Here is a 17265-nt window from a genome sequence, read left to right as displayed (position 1 = left end):
ACATGGGAAAAATTCAGCCAAAAGTGCGACGCATGAATTACCACCTCTGGCAGTGAAACGGCAGAACTATAAATACATTTCTTTTAGTGGGAGTTATATGCATATGCGCAGCGAATGGAGAAATGTGCATTTCTCACTATTTTAGGTGAAATACGTCTATATTCATTCATTTTATTTATAAGAAATTCATGCCAAGAATTAGTACACATTAAATTAAAAATATAATGCAATCTATGTACATATACAGACCGTCGAAAACGTAACAAGATCTTCAGTTTTTTTAAACGATTCATATTTCAAAATATATATGATACAAAGGTTCATAAGATACCAGGGAAATATAAAAAGGTCCAAAATATAAAAATATGTTTTATTTTTCACACAATTTTACATAAATAATTGCCAACAGGCAACGAGACTGAATACAATGAATGATTTGATATCAGTTTAATATTATAATATTAAATATCAAACCCGCGCTCTCTTAGATAGACACACTGAAGCAGTGAGTAAATAAGTGAAGCGCCATCAATTTATACAAAGCATTATGTATATTTAAAGCGATAGAAATAGCTGCGACAGAAAATGGCATTTTCATCATTGCGTTGAAAATCGAGTATTATCATTATGCTTGTATACTTGTAGTTTCTGTATTATGCGAGATAGAAGGCACGTGCAAAAAAGTTAGGAATTGTTTACTTGTCATGAAAATAGTGACGTATCGTTATTTGCGAAAATATAATACTTTTTTTATTTAATATGGTTCGGTCTTATAAGCTATGTGATGGACTTTTAAGCTGTGGTATATATATGTATGTATATATGTTTCAGAAACAGATAAACCCTGTATATCTGATATGCTTCTTAGAAAGATGAGTAGTAATAAATAAAGAAAGATAACGATAAATATGTGTGAACAAAATTTGAATGACAAGTGCAATATTAGACCATGCGCATACGCTTTTAAAAGAGAAAGCGTTTTATTGTCACGATATACGAGAATCACTGGTATGTTGCCTAGTTTTAAATAAAAAACTAAATACAATGAATTAACATATCAGGAAGAAGAAAATCTGGCGAGACAATTTCTTTTTTTAAGCAACTTTTTAAAATGGCTAGTGTTATACCTAAATCCGAATATATATCATTTAACTCGAGCAATATTAAAGAGTTATTGTCATGTATCGTTGAGACCAGCAATTTCTCAACGATAAAGTTGGTTTGCCCAACATTGTGAGCAGAAGTAATCATTTTCTGCAGAACCAAAAAATTGACAGTCTTCATTGCGACATTGTTTGACATTAGCCTAAGAAAAACCTCAAATTATTCAAGTTTCGTAATTACAATGAATATTTAAATCCTTACCTCCAAACTATTGGCATTCCATGACTCTGGCCTCTGTTTATAAACTGATGGTTGGTCATTATAAAAAGTAGATCTATGGAAAAAATAATTTATGCGATGCACATAAAAACTAATAGACTAATTCATAGAGAGGTATATTAATCTCAGTACCTTGAAAGATAAAGTGTACGATCTTTATTCGGATTGGTCGGTAACAATTTGCTGACGCTTGCATGGCTGTCTTGATCGCTGGCTGTATAGAACCTAGATTTGCCAGCACCATAATTCATTTCGCTCCCAGTTTCGTCAACTTTATGATCTTGGAGATATCTGTATGACATAAAAATGATTAGAAGTCGTATCTAGCTATTCTAGCTATAAAATGAAATTATCGTAATTACATAAGGTTGCTATACCTTGCGTGAGCACATTGGAGATAATTCTGAAGCATCTGATCCACATATTGATGACGTCTACTTCTGATCCTTACACATAACAAACCTTCCGTTGAAAGTCCACCGGCTGTTGCTGGTAAACTCTTTGGTCTCTTTGTCATAGACCACAGTCTTTTACTAACAGATTTCCCAATTGATCCGAATTGTTTAGCAACTCCAAGCAATTGTTTCGCCGTTTTAGAAAGTGAACCATCAGTATCTGACAGTCTCTCGATTTCTTCCGATGTGAAATTTTGATATTCACAGTCTAAATATTGCCGCAATAAAATTTCCATCTAAATACCAATATATTTTATACCATTACCATTATATTTTAATGTACGTTGTAACTGTAGTTTATGTTATCGATATGATTAATTACCGTATCCTGTTGACAAATTAACAAGTCTCGTGAACCTTCTTCCCAATCCCAATCAGGTCCTGGATCTACCGCGAATAAAACTGATAGTAGTTGACCTGTATCTGGATCTATTAGAGGTATGCTAACGCCTTCGTTACAACCATCTCCAAAATCACTCGCTCCATCCACCGTAACAAGAGGAGAAAAATGAGCTGAATGATATGCTAGAAGCAATGGGGTTCTATGACAACGCGTTGGAGATACTTCTAATGGTAAATACACTCCACCAAATGGAATTGGTGCTAAAGCTACACCTTCTGCATCTTTTAACATAGTCTCTGCTATAACTATTATAGGCCGCTTTAAAGCATGAGCCAAAGCTAATATATGTACCTATAAAGTTTCAATTGCATAAGTATATAGTAAATCTGAAACTGCAAAAAAATTCGAAAAAAGTAAAGAAACCTTACATACTTCTTCAAGACTTTGGTAGGAAGTAGCAGTTTGGTTCCTGAGAATAGGAGAAGCCATATCTACGATAGTTTGCCATTCTGTTAACCATTCTGCCTCTGTATAAGATAAACCTGAAGCTGCATTTAAGCCCATTTGGCGCCATTTCCACCTTCTAAACAAAGCATGTCTATATTCTCCTTTAGCCAATGTATTATACAGAGCTTCTCTGAGTGTAAGAAGTCTATCATGAAAGCCCCACATGCCAAGAGAAGCTGCATGTAGGAGACAATTGCCATCTCCTGATGTTGCCAAAGGCCATAAAACTCTGTTACTCCCATTTTTACATCCCCCACACCACCAATTTAAACGACCAGCAGCTTCCAAAGAAGTTAAGCACCCACCTTCTATTAGATCTCTTTCCAAAAATTGTCGAAATGAATCTAAGTGTAATGTATCATTCAATTATTAAGACACAATAGAGAAAGTAATTGTAACTGGTTATATTAGAGCATGGGTAAAATACCTGGATATACAGTTAAATCAGGAAGTGAAAATGTAAACTCCGGAGTATCTAGAGATTCTATAGTTGCTAATTGAGAACGAGCATAAGAGACAATGGCAGCATTTTCAGTTGCTCGAGATATACCTCTGGCTAGCTTCTTTGTAGTTCCTCCTCCATTTTCCAATGCATTATTAGAACTTGTCTCTTTCTCCAAACCATCATATGTGGACAGTCCTACGTTCATTACACTATCTTCTTGCACCTACAAAGTAGCAGTTCATCTAAAATTAATGACGTTACAATTAAAAAAGTGATAAAAAGATATCACAGAAAATGTATGCGAGTTATCATATAGTATACAATTAAAAGTTACAAAAATGCAGCAGTCAAATGGCTTTACACAACAATATACATGTATATATTAGTATTTAAAAATAGAACAAGGTGACATTTGTATGGTAATAAACATAGAATGGTTATGTACATAACAAATTTAATTATAAATACAATTAAAAGGAAAAGAAAGCGAGGAGAAAGGATTTTAATCCTCATGATTACGAAATATCAAAAGTGACTAAAAAAGCAGACGGCATATATATGTACATGTATACATATAAATAGAATTATATATACGGAAAACTTGTATGTATATGTGCCACTATCGGATATCATTATTCAAAATGTGCAAACCTTGGCCCCTATATCGAATTAGTGAAGTGGAGCGTAGCGGTAGAGTATTGTTAAATAGTATTCTAATTGGACTACGATGCACAAGCCGCTCGTATACTATCTTACATTTTGTATCACTGTATTCGTACTAAACCCTATCTCAACAAGGCTACCCACAATGTATGAAAACGGCCAAGAATCTGTTTGCACAGGAGGTGATACAAACACAACATAACCTAGAACACGCAACCTCGAAACTAACTGGTAGGAGAGTAAAGAGAATAAGAAGCGAATTATTATTATTGCGTCACGGAAGTCATCGTGAAACTCTAAATCGGTCACATGTCTAACTAACGAGGGATTAAGAGATACACTGTTGTTATTTACGCAGTTACATTCCCGCCCACCAATGGACAAGTTGATCTTGATCACGATAACGTAACCAATTTTGAAATACAAGAAATTCATTCGTACCGTTTATCACATAATATCGTGTCGCTACTTAGAAATGCATTTAACCTTGAAAGCAAACATTGCGCATCACATGTACCGCCCACTTATATAGTATGAAATATGTATAGCACATTTGTAGAATAATTGAATAGAAAACACCACCAAAATTAATCATTGACCTTTATCAAGTTACATCGTTCTCTTTTATTTTTATCAATATAAAATCATATAGCTGTTTCATTTTAATTTTAACTTTTTGGGGGTTTGGGTTATTAATCATTATGATTTATTATTATTATCGTTCCAAAGATAAACACCTGCGTTTTCTTAATATTTCGTTATGTTGCTTTTTATTAGAAAGCAATTATACATCTTCTAACGGTAGACAATGTAACATTCATTGAGAGCGTTTTTAGAAGATTACAGAAAACTGTGCAACTGAAAAAGCCGCCTTAACATGATTTACTAAGTGTAAACTGTAGCGCCACAGGTTACCATTTTCGACATTGTAGTTCGTCTACCTTGCTTAAACGTAAGATGTGAGACGCGACCATGCCGATGTAGTAGGTGTGCACGAGTGTGTGTGTTATGTACTCGTGTCCGTTTTAAACCTCAAAAAGTTAGTCGATTTTGCTGGAAAAGTTTGTCAGTTTACCGTGAATGATAATATTTTCATACAGTGGACAGAGAGAATCGAAAGGAATATTATCACGATGAATAATTCTGGCATACACTTGATGTTTTTTCTATCATTTAATCTGTTGATTCTATTGGGCCACGTAGCCGGTTCTAAGGTGTTGCAAATTCGTGGGATACCTAACGCGAAAAGTTCGCTTTACCCATCGGATCGTGACTTCCAGTGCCTTGATGGAAGCCTAATAATACCATTTTCACATGTAAATGATAATTATTGTGATTGCGCGGATGGCAGTGATGAGCCCGGTACGCCTGCCTGTACAAACGGCTCATTCTACTGCGAAAATTCCGGTCATAAGCCTCGCTACATACCATCCACCTGGGTAAACGACGGTGTTTGCGACTGTTGCGATGCCAGTGACGAATATAGCTCAGGCAAGGAATGCGTAAATAATTGTAATGAACTTGGGAAGGAAGCTAGGTTGGAGCAACAAAAAGCAGAAGAGTTGATAAGGGAAGGTAACAAGATAAGATTGGAAATGATTGCTAAAGGCAAACAATTAAAGACAGATTATCAAGCTCGCTTAGTTAAATTACGCTCAGAATATGAAGAAGCAGAACTTGTAAAGAAGGAGAAGGAATTATTGAAGACTCAAGCAGAGGAACATGAAAGAGCTGCTTTAGAAAAGTACAAGCCAGCTGAACCAGAACAATCTGTAGCACAAGAAGGAGAAGAGGATGAAGAATTGCACGAGTCAGATGCAGAGGATTATTTTAAACTACTAGACTCTGATAACAGTGGTACTGTGACAATTGCAGAGCTTCAAACTAGGGTGACATTTGACAAAGACAAGAATGGAGTTGTAACCGAAGAAGAGGCAATGTATTTCTTAAATAATCAGAAGGAAGTCAATCTTCAAGATTTTATTGCTTCAGTATGGCCAAATGCGAAGGTCTTCTTAATGTTAGAACAAGGTTAATAGAAAGATTGTCTGTCGGTGATACATTTCTTTTACTTCTATTTTGAACTATACATTGTATTAATATCTTATTTCAGGGATGTTTAAACCAGCAAGTCAAAAAGAAGAGGGAGAAGACGAAGAAGATGAAGAAGAAGAGGTTCATGAGCCAGTGGATGAAACATCTGAGCAGGAAAAAGTTGAAGTTGATGGCACAGAGACAGATGAAGTTGCCGGCAAAGAACAGCCGAAACCTGAGGAATCTCAAGTTCAGTACGACGAAGAAACGCAAACTCTCATAGATGAAGCAACAGCTGCACGTGAGAATTTCGAAAAAGCGGAAAAATCTGTAAATGAACTATTAACGCAAATCAGAGTGTTTGAAGAAAAATTAGATCGTGATTTCGGCGTTGACAATGAATTCATACCTCTAGACGGTGAATGTTTCGATTATACGAATTTGGAATATGTTTACACCTTGTGTATGTTTTCGAGAGCGACGCAGAGATCGAAATCTGGCGGCAGCGACATTAACTTAGGTCACTGGAACGATTGGAGCGGACCGGAAGGTCAAAGGTATTCGAAGATGAAATATGACTCTGGCCTCAGTTGTTGGAATGGACCTGCGCGTTCTACCATTGTCAATCTAAGCTGTGGTAAAGAAAATAAACTAGTTTCAGTGACAGAACCTAGCCGGTGCGAGTATGCTATGGAATTTTCCACGCCAGTTGTATGCAATGCGAATCTGGAATCCGCTAATACACATGACGAATTATAAATTTCATATCGCATAAACGTGCAGAATTTAATACGCGATTGTATGACTTTGAAACGTAAGGTACATAAAAATGGCAAGGATGAATAACGACCGCGCGATTCACCTATTTTCAAGTTTGTTTCTTGAACGTTAATAACGCGTTAAATAAAAAGTTATTACAACATTTGCAAATTTGCACAAAGTTTTTTACTATTGAAGATAAATGAAATTGATAAGCTATAGTAAGAGACCCTAGTCAAAGCTTGCACGATAAGTAATGGTAATATTATCGAGTATCGAATTCGTGATCGGTTATTCGTCCTTGTATTAGAAACTTTTTGTCGTTGTACTTGTATACATAAACAAACAGAATTCGTAGCCGATAACGCGGTCGTGAGTTATCAACGAGCTCAGTTTGCTTAAAAGGTAGAGAGACATTTTAATATTCGTGATAAGTGAATAAGAAATTGTTGTTACACAGTAATTGCCAATATTGTGTTACTGTTATACATTCCTCCTTTTGTACGAGACGAATTTTTATGAACTGGTCATTCACTCGTCATTGGGTCATCACGCAGTTGAGCGACTACCTATTTTCGTCAAGGTCTACAAGACTCTCATCCGAAATAAATGAACTGAAGCAACCACTTATGCACACATATACACTCTGTAAGAAAATTTCGAGAAAAAAATTTTCCCAAATTGCTGCGTGTAACGTAGAAAACTGTATTTAATGTATCGAGATATTTTGTAATTTTCTAAAGATGCGTCCGTGATCGACACATCAGAATGCGGGTTCAATAAAGAGGAAAAGAATTTTGTTGTCGAACTGTAATTACGATGGCAGCTTTATTTACATTAAAATGGGCGACTTTTACTCTTTCTGTATTATATGCCTGTATATATTTATATGTATTTATATATACTATAATATGTATACAAATATAAATATATATATATGTATATATACATATATTTATATTTATATTTATATATACGCGTATTTATTTATATATATATATTTATTTATTTATATTCTTCTTTCAATTATGCCAGTTCTTATACTATATAGTGATGGTTAATTCAATTCTCTATTTATGTCTCATTAATCTAACAATCTACGCGTATCTTTTGGAGTTTGAGACTTTTACAGTTAACTAGAAAACTAAAAGGGGAGGTGGTCAATAGGGAGGAAAGTGATAAACGTTTCTGCGCGATTTATCCAACAATGTCCGCAACCAGTCGATTCCTTGGTACTTCGTTAAGGCACTTAAAAGACTGGAAAGAAGTATCTTGTCTTGTCACGTGGTATTACGTGATGAAGACGATACGCTCTAACGTCTTTTTTTCACCCCACGATGATCCACTGTTTCCCTTTGAACGTACACGGATTATTTTGATCTCAACGTGGAATTTATAATTCTCAGACGTACAATCTTCAATTTAAAATCAAAAGATACATTTCGTTTATCGTATTACTCATACAAAAAGAAAACAATTTAAAGCATTATCGCTTCTTCAAAATCTGGAAAGAGTAGATCGAATATCTAATAGTACAGAATATAATCTCTGTTAATTTCGCGTGGTTTGGCGTCGACACATAGAAACTACTAGATTGATATGGAAAGGCAGCATTTCCCAAAGATTTTACCACAACATCTCTAAATATAATTGAACTATGATTTCGTTTAACAACATACCCTGTGTTCGCTTAATGGCTCGTTTTGGCCATTGAACTAAACACTCCTTAAATCATGTTGACTATTATATTTTTTATATTATCTTTTATATATTCTCTTTATTCGTATTCCTTTTATTCGTGCCTAATTTTGCAATGGGGTTTTTCCTTTTCGTATTTACACAGTGGAACGAAACACATTTATTAACGACTCTAAGCTACTGTACAACAAGAAACACTAAGCTCCTAACACGAGAAGAATTTGTAAGCACGACACGCGAGTATATTGATTCGCGTTATCGCGCACCACCTAATACTGCATTCGGCTATGACCGGTAATCTTATCGTGTATGCGATTTTTGTTACATGTAGAAAAAAAAGGAGGAAAAAAATACGATTGCAACGGAACAAGTTAAATAACACGCGATTTACAAGTAATTACGGCCAGTAATTATGTTTAAACACGTTGACCTTACAACTTTCTCGTCATGGACCAACTTAAAATCTTTTTACATATTGATTACCTTTCCACTTTCCTTTGTTTCTTTTTTTTTTTTTTGTGTTTGCGAGTGAGAAACGAAGATACGCCTCATGAAAAACATTATAAAAATTTGAAGTAAATAATTTACATTATTGTCCATCTTATAGTCTTAACCAGTAGAACGTCTTCGTTCGTATTTCGTTTCCTTCAGCTTATTCAGTCTACAAATGAAATCCAGATATAAAAAAGTTTACATAGGAAAAAAAGGCTTTGCATAGTCTCGACCAGTTTCTCTTCTTATGTATCCTTTTTTTCCATTAAACAGGCGAAAATCAATCAAACGCGTGCCTGTTAATTAATTACGTGTGTAGATGTGTGTAGTGTTCATTTGCCGAGTTTCTCGAACATGATTAGTTTCTCCTTGAAACTCTTCGTGTCCGTGGATACTTCGGAAATATTGCCGTTTAACATATTTTGTAAATCTTCGTCGTTCTTACTAACGAGGAGATTGTCGAAGATCATTTTGTTATCTTCTTGTTTAGCGACTGGCGAGGTAGGCTGTGACGTGGTGATCTGTTGCTTCTTCTTAGGATAAATCACAGAGCTTCGTTGGTTATTGCCGTTGTCGGCCATTCTGGTAACTATCGTGATGGCTAATAATTGATGAATGTCGATGTTCTCCTTCGATTCCGATGATTGGCGCCAGTAGAATTTGTCCGGTGAGATCAAGGATTTGGAGTCCTCCGTGCCGTCCGCCATTGAAATTTGTTCCGAATGCGACGTCATTAGAGGTTTATTGGTCCAAGGATCCTGAAAATAGAAACATTTCTTTTTTTACTCGATCAATAATTAATACGAGCGCAAAAATCGGCTTTCTCAAAAACTTACATTTTTGTCGCGTCTGTCCGCAACAGCATCCGCGAGATCTTCGTGTTTCCTATCCTGATCCAAATCTCTCTCCAAACTGTCCAGAGTTTCGGTACTCTCCGACGACTTATTCCTCCTCTCAGAATCCAACGTATCTGTACTGCCAAGCTCCGAGCTTTCAGACGATTTCTGAAGCCTGGCTGGTTTCCTAACCATGATCGGTCTTTTCTCTTCCTCTCCATCGTCCGTTGGGACGATGTCCACGTAACTGGTGCTCGGTATTCTTTTTGGTGTTCTTCTGATTCTCCTGTTTTCCAATCTGTCATCCGATTCCAAATTGTCAGAGCTTTCGGACGACATACGTTTCGAGGATCTCCTGCAGCATTTGCCGAAACTATCTCCGATATTTTCCTCCTCGTCTTTCGGCTCGCTTATCTCGATCCTCTCGAAATCCTCCGACGACTTGGACGTACTTTTCGATAACCTTCTTCCCCGAGACAGATTGATATCCGAAATACTACTCCTCTTCTGTAGTTCTTGAGCAGTCTCCGTTCCAATCTGCGTTTGTTCCAGAACCTCGAAATTCTCCGACGACTTTGATATGTTCTTGGAAGATCTGCGAGCGCGCAACTCGAAGCTGCTCCTCCTACGCTCGATGGATTCGTCGCTGGCTAACGCCTCTATCGCTTCTAGGCTGTCGGAAGACTTGGACACGCGATCGATCGACTTCGAGATTGGGTTTAGCAGTCTTCGAGTCACGGGTTTTGCTTGTTCGTACTCTATTAATTTGTCGAAGCCTTCCGTAGATTTGGAGAACCAACTGGGAGCCACTTCTAGACTGTCAGGCGATTTCGACAATCTGTTGGAGGATCTCCTTCGAGGTAGCTTCGATTCCAGCTCTTCGAACATCTCAGTATTCTTTGGTGTTCGATTCGACGCTTTCCTGACGATCGATCGAACTTCTGGCTGCTTCTCCAAGTCGTCGTTCACCTCGACGCTCGCTCTCGAGGTAGTTACGGCGTCCAGGCTGTCCGGGGACAAAGAGGCCACGCTAGGTGGCTTTCTAGGAAGTTTAGCTTCCAGTTGCTCGAAAATGTCCGACGTACGCGACAATCTACTCGAAGATTTCCTCGTGATAGACACGTTCTTCGGTTCAGTCGGTGAAGACGCATTGCTGTTCACGCTGACCGTTTGCTGGTCCAAGCTGTCCAACGAATCCTCCGCTATGGTCGTGATCGTCGACGTGGATGTGTTGGCAGCTTGAGAGCCAGTACGCCTCGGAGGCCTCCGGTTTTTGGGTCGAACCGCAATTCGGTGATGTGCCGCTGTATGGTTCAAACTGGCGCTTTCCAGTTGCGCTGGTGGACAAATGGAAAGTTTTGTTAAAGTAAAATAAATTTGACTTCATTTATCTAGTCGTTCGAATCACGTTTTACGAACAGGCTGCGGATTTTTGCGCATTATTTATTATAGTACGAAATAGTTCGATAACTTTCGAAGAAATATTTGAATCTTGAAGATCAGCCACGATCCTCTCGAAAATCTTAAGTAGACGCGATTATAACACGATTTAAGTTCGCTGTTAAGTTAAGTTCACAAGTTCGCGTCCATAGAAATATAAATTTACATTAAAAGTCTGTGAAATTACGTAATAAGAATAAAAATGTTAAGTTGGACACTTACGTAAATCTTCTTTGGCCACAGGTATAATATGATCGATCGTGTCCTTTGGCGATTTTGAGCCCTAGAAAACAAAATTCAAAGATAAATTCAATGCACCGTTTATTCGATTAATCGTCGTTAAACTCTGTATCAAAAGACAAATACGGAATTAATATTATACGACGCCAACGACCGATTGCAGAGAATTTAAAAAATTCGTAAAATAATAGAAAATTATAAAAATAGACCGACGACGGGCTAGACGAATTATTCGTGACACTGTTAGTGGCCTTTGAGCCGAGTGCATCGGCAGGCGGGCTCGCAAAACGCCGGGTATAACGGTATTAACTACTATCGGGACGAGCAAGTGCGGCCAGTTAACCGTGATCGTTCGAAACCGGTTGCAGGTGCCGTCTCGAAAGACACTTCTTCACCAGGAAAACTTTTCGTTCGTGCTACCGTTCCCCCCTCGTTTTGCGGCACGTCGTTGTCGAGAGCGTAATCGCGCGGCAAACAGCTGGTATACAAGTCGATCAGAGAATCTACGCTCGTTTCGTAAAACGAAACTCGAATTTCTCTTTTCTTTGTTCGTCGCCGGTCTAACTCTACCGCTGACACACTTCAACCTATTAGCCGGGGAATAAGTAATTTGTTACTTGAATCAATTGCCTCTTGGATATGATAATTTCTTTATTCAAGAGGGTATTCTAGCGTAGAACATGGAACAAAATTTGCTTTTCTACTTCTGTATTGTCCGAAAGTATAGACGCAAGCAACTACGTTTGCAAAAGAATTTCGCAAGGTTCGTAATATTATTCTACGTGAATTATTATATGTCAAAGTTGCTTGTTATCTCGACAAACAGAAAGATCGTTAATATTTTTCATATCGTTCGTGATACTTTTCTTTCATCTTGTTTCATGTGGTAATGACGCTCGTGCCAATTAAGAATGTCTTTAGTTTTGTCGATGCAGATAAGTAGAATGGCCGGAATCGTGTCAACCAGTAGATTATACATCTCTTTTAACGGACCGCGTTAAATACCTTATAACTCAATCAATTTCAATTTTATTTGCTTTGAAAAACGTGGCGACTAATTTTAAAACATAAATAAACGAATTGTACTAAAAAGTTTTACAGTTACTTTGAAAAAAGGAAAAATCTTAAAGTCTGAAAGGTGATGCTCTATACAGATTATAGACCACCAGGCGGTCTAGAATATTCACAATCTAAAATATCTCTACAAGTATTCCGTATCTTTTAATTAAAAACAAATTACGTCGTATATCGATCCAATTAAAATTGATCTGTCCTCGTTAACTTCTACTTCTATGATTGTACAGATTTCTGATCGAAAGATGGCCTGGTTAATAGATTAATCTTAAACTAATCTTCTTTGCCACGTCATTGTGAGAAAAGATTTGATTGGATTTTTCTTTCTTTCTCTTTTTTTTTTTTATCGGATCTGGCCGAACCGAAGATCGACGTAATTAACGACTGATCGATTACCTCGATCGTCTCCTCGATTCGTGGACTCGCGTCTTTGATTATCGGCGGGACCCTCTGTCTCGTTTCCGGCTTCGAGCGTGGTCGATCCTCGATCCTGCACGAAGATCTAACAGATCCTGTCGACTCATCCTCCGCTTTATCCTACATCGTTCGAGCAACATATCGAATAATATACAACGTGTCTCTAGTAACGTGAAAATCACGGGATCTGATCGATTACCTCGATCGTATCTTCAGCTCGAACGGATTGCTCTTTCATCGCCTGAGGGATTGTACGTCTGCTCTCTGGCTTTGGTCTTGGCCGATCCTCGATTTTGCACGCCGATCTTATCGATCCGAACTCCTTGTCCTCGATCTTGTCCTTGCAGCCAAATTTACGTAACGCGTTATTACTAAACTAACGATGTGTATGCATTCGCGGGAGATTCGAAGTTGTAAAATTAGATAGGGCGCATATATTATATGCAGAAATATACAAAACACGCAAAGAATAGCGTAAACGTGGGACATATTGTATCTCGCATTAGTATTCGTTATAGCGTTTAGCGAATGAAACAAATCTTTGCTTTCACGTCTATAGTTAGACATTGATAGTCTAGTCATTACGAGGGAGTTAGGATGTATTGTGTGAGCGATTTGTCGATTCGTGGAGTTTCGCGAAGCTCGTCAACTGTTCGCGTGAAAATTATTCGCTTGTCTAATAAACGGAATAAAATTTGACGGGGAAAACATATTCCTTGTACCTCGAAGCATCATAAACATAGTACTGCTTGCAAGCTTTTATGACGAATAATAAGTATAATAACTAAATTAAGTTAAATTTGGTATAAAAACTTTCTCTATTTATATATTCGCCACTGTGCACAACAGAATCACGCGAGATAGACACAAGAAAAATTTGGAAACAGAAATTCCGATAGAATCAACGAATTCGCAACGTTACTGGTTGTCAGACTGCAGATATTTATGCGAAATTTAAAAATGCAAGAAGCAGCAAAATACACGATATCTATATAAGATATCCAAAGTACTTGGTAGCTAAATATTATACCTGTTTACGTTATATGCTTCAAGACATGTTCATAAAAATACGAAGTTACGTAAACATTCGCGAACCACTTGTTATATTATATTATTCAACGATATCAAAAACAGTATTGCAATAATAAGGAATTAGCAATTAGAGATGACGCTGAACTAACATTGGTATCGTCGAAATAAAAAGATATCGTCGAAATAAAAATAAATAAAAATAAAAACGTTTCGTTCCACGAATCCACTAACACAGAGGTTGGAAACAACGAAAGGACACGTTCGAACCGAGGCTAGTTTTTCCTGATCGATTACCTCGACCGCATCGTTCTCGGCAGCCTCATTGTTAATCGAGCAGAGGATCTTTCGCTGGCCGGTTTCCTGTTTCGGTCTCGGTCGATCTTCCAACCTGCACACGCGCCTAATCGGGGCGGGTATCTCGTACTCGACCTTCTCCTTGCACCCATACACGCCGATGCTGATCTTGGTCGTCGGTTGCACTCCCTGGTAACCCTTGCATCGCGCGCCATCCTGTTTCGTCCGGTCGATAAACCGTCTCGTCTCTACCGGATTCAGATTCAGCTGCTCGATTATCGCCCGTATGTTCGACGAGATGCTGCCCTCGCGGTGAGACACCACCATGATTCCAGCGATTGGTTTGCCCGATCCTCGAATACTTGTCGATCCTAGCGCGACCTCAGACGACCAGGATCGGCCCAACTCCCGCTGCTACGACGATCTCGGAATTGCCGCGAGAACAACGTCATAGGACAGCCGAGTGCTCGAGTTATCGATAGCGAAGTTTCTGCAATTTCATTGGCAATTCAGACGAGGTTCCTACGATTTTTCGAGCCACGTTCCTGGGATGCTGAGAATTAGGGAAATCGAGATTCTGTCGAAGAGAAAAGCCAGTAGCTTCGTAGCAGAAGCTACATACAGAAGGTACGTACAGTGAAGGACGAAAGTATTCGCGATTGACGTCGATATTCAGATTTCGAGGAGACTTCTTCATGTTTCTCATTTGATTCTAACTTACTATAACTATAGTTAACTTACTCTAACTATAACTTAGACTGTGTGGAAGAAAATATTGCAGGAAACATGATTATTACGATTAAAATTTTGGCTTTGTATATATCGGATGGCAACCTTGCACGAATACAAAATTCTGTTTGATTAATCGTTTCCTCGATACTTCATCTGTAAACGTCAATGATTGTTTGGTATCGATCGTATCCTAATACGTACAACCGTAAACGTGTACTTTGAATCGATCTTCTGACATTTACAAAATAGATGAGAATTTTGTTATAATTCAACTATGTATCTGATTAAAAAATACAGCAAACAAAGTTTATCATAGACTTATAGATTCTCTCTTCGAAAAGATTCTCAATCTTCTTTTACGATATTCTATTATAAAAAAAAAACTTTCGCGAAGAAGGCAAACTTTCCAAACGATTTATCAATGCGATGGGGTCTTCTTCTAGAGCAATTTCGTCCGCTAAACGCCGATCATTCCCCCCTCGACCATCGAAGCTTGAGAACACGTTCTCCAGGCCAGAACAATCGCGCTTGTTCCTAATTGCGTTAACGAACTCCTCGGCCTACCTAGTTTTCGCGGTTAGCGTATCGCTTTTCTCAGGATTTCACGACCGCCTCCAAGCTCGTCCTCCTTTTCCTCCGACCACTCTCGGGTTCTGGGGGACCGTTTCTCACGCGACCTTCTATACGATCCCTCTCGACAGAATCACCACGAAATTACTTGCCGCGTTTCGATTCGTGCGCCAGGTAGATAATCGGCTTGGGGAAAAGTCACGGACGCACAATGCGTAGTAGGTACGGTACGTCATATCGCATTTTCTGAGTTGTTGCCTGCGTTGTTTCGTGCAAACAATAGATAACCACCGTCTCATTATCGTGGTCGATTATACTCGACGAACGTTAAGATCCGACGTAGAAAAGTGAGTTTTGTCGCGTGAACGTTCCACGCCTGTTTTAACTGTTCGATTATATGGGAAACATTTTATGGTTTCATTGGCAATGAGACAGAGGTTACGAGATACCGTAAACGTACGTTCAGAAGAAAGTTAATACCAACAGCCGTATGAATAGCCATTTTAAACTCGTAATAAGTATTGAAGATAGTCTCACTGAATTCGAGGCTTATTACTATAATAGATAATCAAGTGTTACATACGATTTCTCGTATTAAATATCTTGTAACTATAGACTTTCTCATTTGTTCGATTTCGATTCGTTTCAAACGAGGATCGTTACAGCGCCGATGAAATTACAAAATGTTTCGTGTAACGCATATAATATATTAATAAAAGATGTGTACGAAAGTATTCGAACACTTTCGTGAGCCTGTCTACTGTCTGATTATTTATTGATTCTACAAGAACGTAATGAATATCGTTAGTTTCGTTAGATAGATAGCTGTTTGTTATTAGTTTCTCGTTAATTTATACGTTTCGCTAATCTTCATATACCGTTGCTACAAATTCATTAAATTAACAGAACTGTTATTAGCTAGTGTATATTAGTTATATGTAACGTGTATAGTCAATATAAGATAACGCGCTTGTGTAATTGAAGTTATACTCAATCTCGCCTGATATAACAGAGGCTCGATTATGAGTTCGTATATCTGAGGCTGAAGATCATCTTGTTCCAGACAAAGGTTCTGCTATTGGGTTGGCAACTAAGTGATTGCGGATTTTGTCAATACCACGTAATGACAAAATCCGCAATCACTTAGTTGCCAACTCAATATATCTAAAAACGACGATCGACGCGTTCGAGTGGAACTTGCGCTTGAATTTTGCTGCTTCGCCGTGCTTTCCGCGTATGGATAAATCGAATACGCAATCTCGTGCAAGAGAGTTCGCGGCAACAGCAACGTTCGCGCCTCTTCATCGTGATTCGAGGAAAGGTGTTGGGTAAACATCGTGGGCGCCCGACGTGGGCACATCTTTGGCCTGGATTTTGCCGAGCTCACATCCGTCGCTCTTCGATCAAATAATTTAATCCAATAACCATGCGAGAACGTATAGAAACTTGGAAGAACAGTTTTTTCCAAAGATTGCGTCATTTAGTTAGGTCAGCCTTGCAGAATGGGCCTCGAAATGAAAACTACGGAATCGCTATCTAACCAACTAATCGCAGACAATTTTTACATCAGAGTTACACGCACACTACTAGTAATTAAGTTAAATTTATTATGAAACTATTATGAAACTAATATCGTCCGTTTCTTACAAAATATCACGTCGATTCGTAAAGACTCTGGTATTCATCGATTTGCCCCTTAACGACCGTATCCGTGTTAACACGACCTACTTTATCGGTTGAATTTACGCGATACTGGGAATCCTCGTATCCCAGCTACGATAAAACTTACTGGACGACACATCCCTGATTTTATTCCACCAACTGACACCACAGGAAATCCTTGCAGATAAT

The 17265-nt window shown here is 38.1% G+C and overlaps 3 protein-coding genes across 21 annotated transcripts in view; 1 reads left to right on the top strand and 2 right to left on the bottom strand.

Moving 5' to 3' along the window:
* Positions 1–356: 356 nt before the first annotated feature.
* LOC126918885 (OTU domain-containing protein 7B-like) lies at positions 357–4442 on the bottom strand. 8 transcript variants are annotated; one of them, XM_050727402.1, is made up of 8 exons: positions 4151–4442; positions 3116–3356; positions 2614–3032; positions 2161–2532; positions 1761–2074; positions 1516–1674; positions 1366–1438; positions 357–1306 (listed from the first exon to the last, which is right to left on the bottom strand). In XM_050727402.1, the coding sequence occupies exons 1-8, from the start codon at positions 4229–4231 to the stop codon at positions 1205–1207; spliced, it is 1761 nt and encodes a 586-aa protein (XP_050583359.1). In that variant the 5' UTR covers positions 4232–4442; the 3' UTR covers positions 357–1204. The 8 variants fall into 8 exon arrangements, with proteins under 8 accessions (XP_050583359.1, XP_050583364.1, XP_050583358.1 ...); XM_050727407.1 differs by having other exon boundaries at positions 4238–4439; XM_050727401.1 differs by having other exon boundaries at positions 3890–4231.
* A 104-nt stretch (positions 4443–4546) lies between these two features.
* LOC126918894 (glucosidase 2 subunit beta) lies at positions 4547–7403 on the top strand. The gene is made up of 2 exons (XM_050727437.1): positions 4547–5827; positions 5910–7403. Exons 1-2 carry the CDS (start codon positions 4930–4932, stop codon positions 6587–6589), a joined length of 1578 nt encoding a protein of 525 aa, XP_050583394.1. The 5' UTR covers positions 4547–4929; the 3' UTR covers positions 6590–7403.
* Positions 7399–17265, bottom strand: part of LOC126918880 (uncharacterized) — a 92375-nt gene continuing 82508 nt past the window's right edge. For 7 of the 12 annotated variants that reach the window (XM_050727381.1, XM_050727387.1, XM_050727377.1 and 4 more), the window contains 5 exons: positions 12986–13126; positions 12766–12906; positions 11278–11338; positions 9616–10952; positions 7399–9537 (listed from right to left, as the gene is read on the bottom strand). In XM_050727381.1, the coding sequence (XP_050583338.1) occupies positions 9112–9537; positions 9616–10952; positions 11278–11338; positions 12766–12906; positions 12986–13126 (2106 nt within the window). In that variant the 3' untranslated portion in view covers positions 7399–9111. Of the gene's footprint in view, positions 9538–9615; positions 10953–11277; positions 11339–12765; positions 12907–12985; positions 13127–14112; positions 14603–17265 lie in introns of those variants that run through there. The other 5 variants (XM_050727382.1, XM_050727383.1, XM_050727385.1 and 2 more) reach the window with 3 other exon arrangements.

This window comes from Bombus affinis, chromosome 7 (assembly GCF_024516045.1).
Source record: "Bombus affinis isolate iyBomAffi1 chromosome 7, iyBomAffi1.2, whole genome shotgun sequence".
In the NCBI taxonomy this organism is placed as follows: domain Eukaryota; kingdom Metazoa; phylum Arthropoda; class Insecta; order Hymenoptera; family Apidae; genus Bombus; species Bombus affinis.
Note: the sequence above shows the minus strand (reverse complement) of the source record. Positions and strands in the feature narration are given on the sequence as shown.

Coding starts and splice junctions, on each gene's coding strand:
- LOC126918885 (XM_050727401.1), bottom strand. CDS start 4,231: ATGAATTTCTTGTATTTCAAAATTGGTTACGTTATCGTGATCAAGATC. Junction 2,533..2,613: donor CCTACCAAAGTCTTGAAGAA/GTATGTAAGGTT, acceptor GAAACTTTATAG/GTACATATATTAGCTTTGGC. Junction 1,307..1,365: donor GGAATGCCAATAGTTTGGAG/GTAAGGATTTAA, acceptor GGTTTTTCTTAG/GCTAATGTCAAACAATGTCG.
- LOC126918894 (XM_050727437.1), top strand. CDS start 4,930: ATGAATAATTCTGGCATACACTTGATGTTTTTTCTATCATTTAATCTG. Junction 5,828..5,909: donor CTTCTTAATGTTAGAACAAG/GTTAATAGAAAG, acceptor ATCTTATTTCAG/GGATGTTTAAACCAGCAAGT.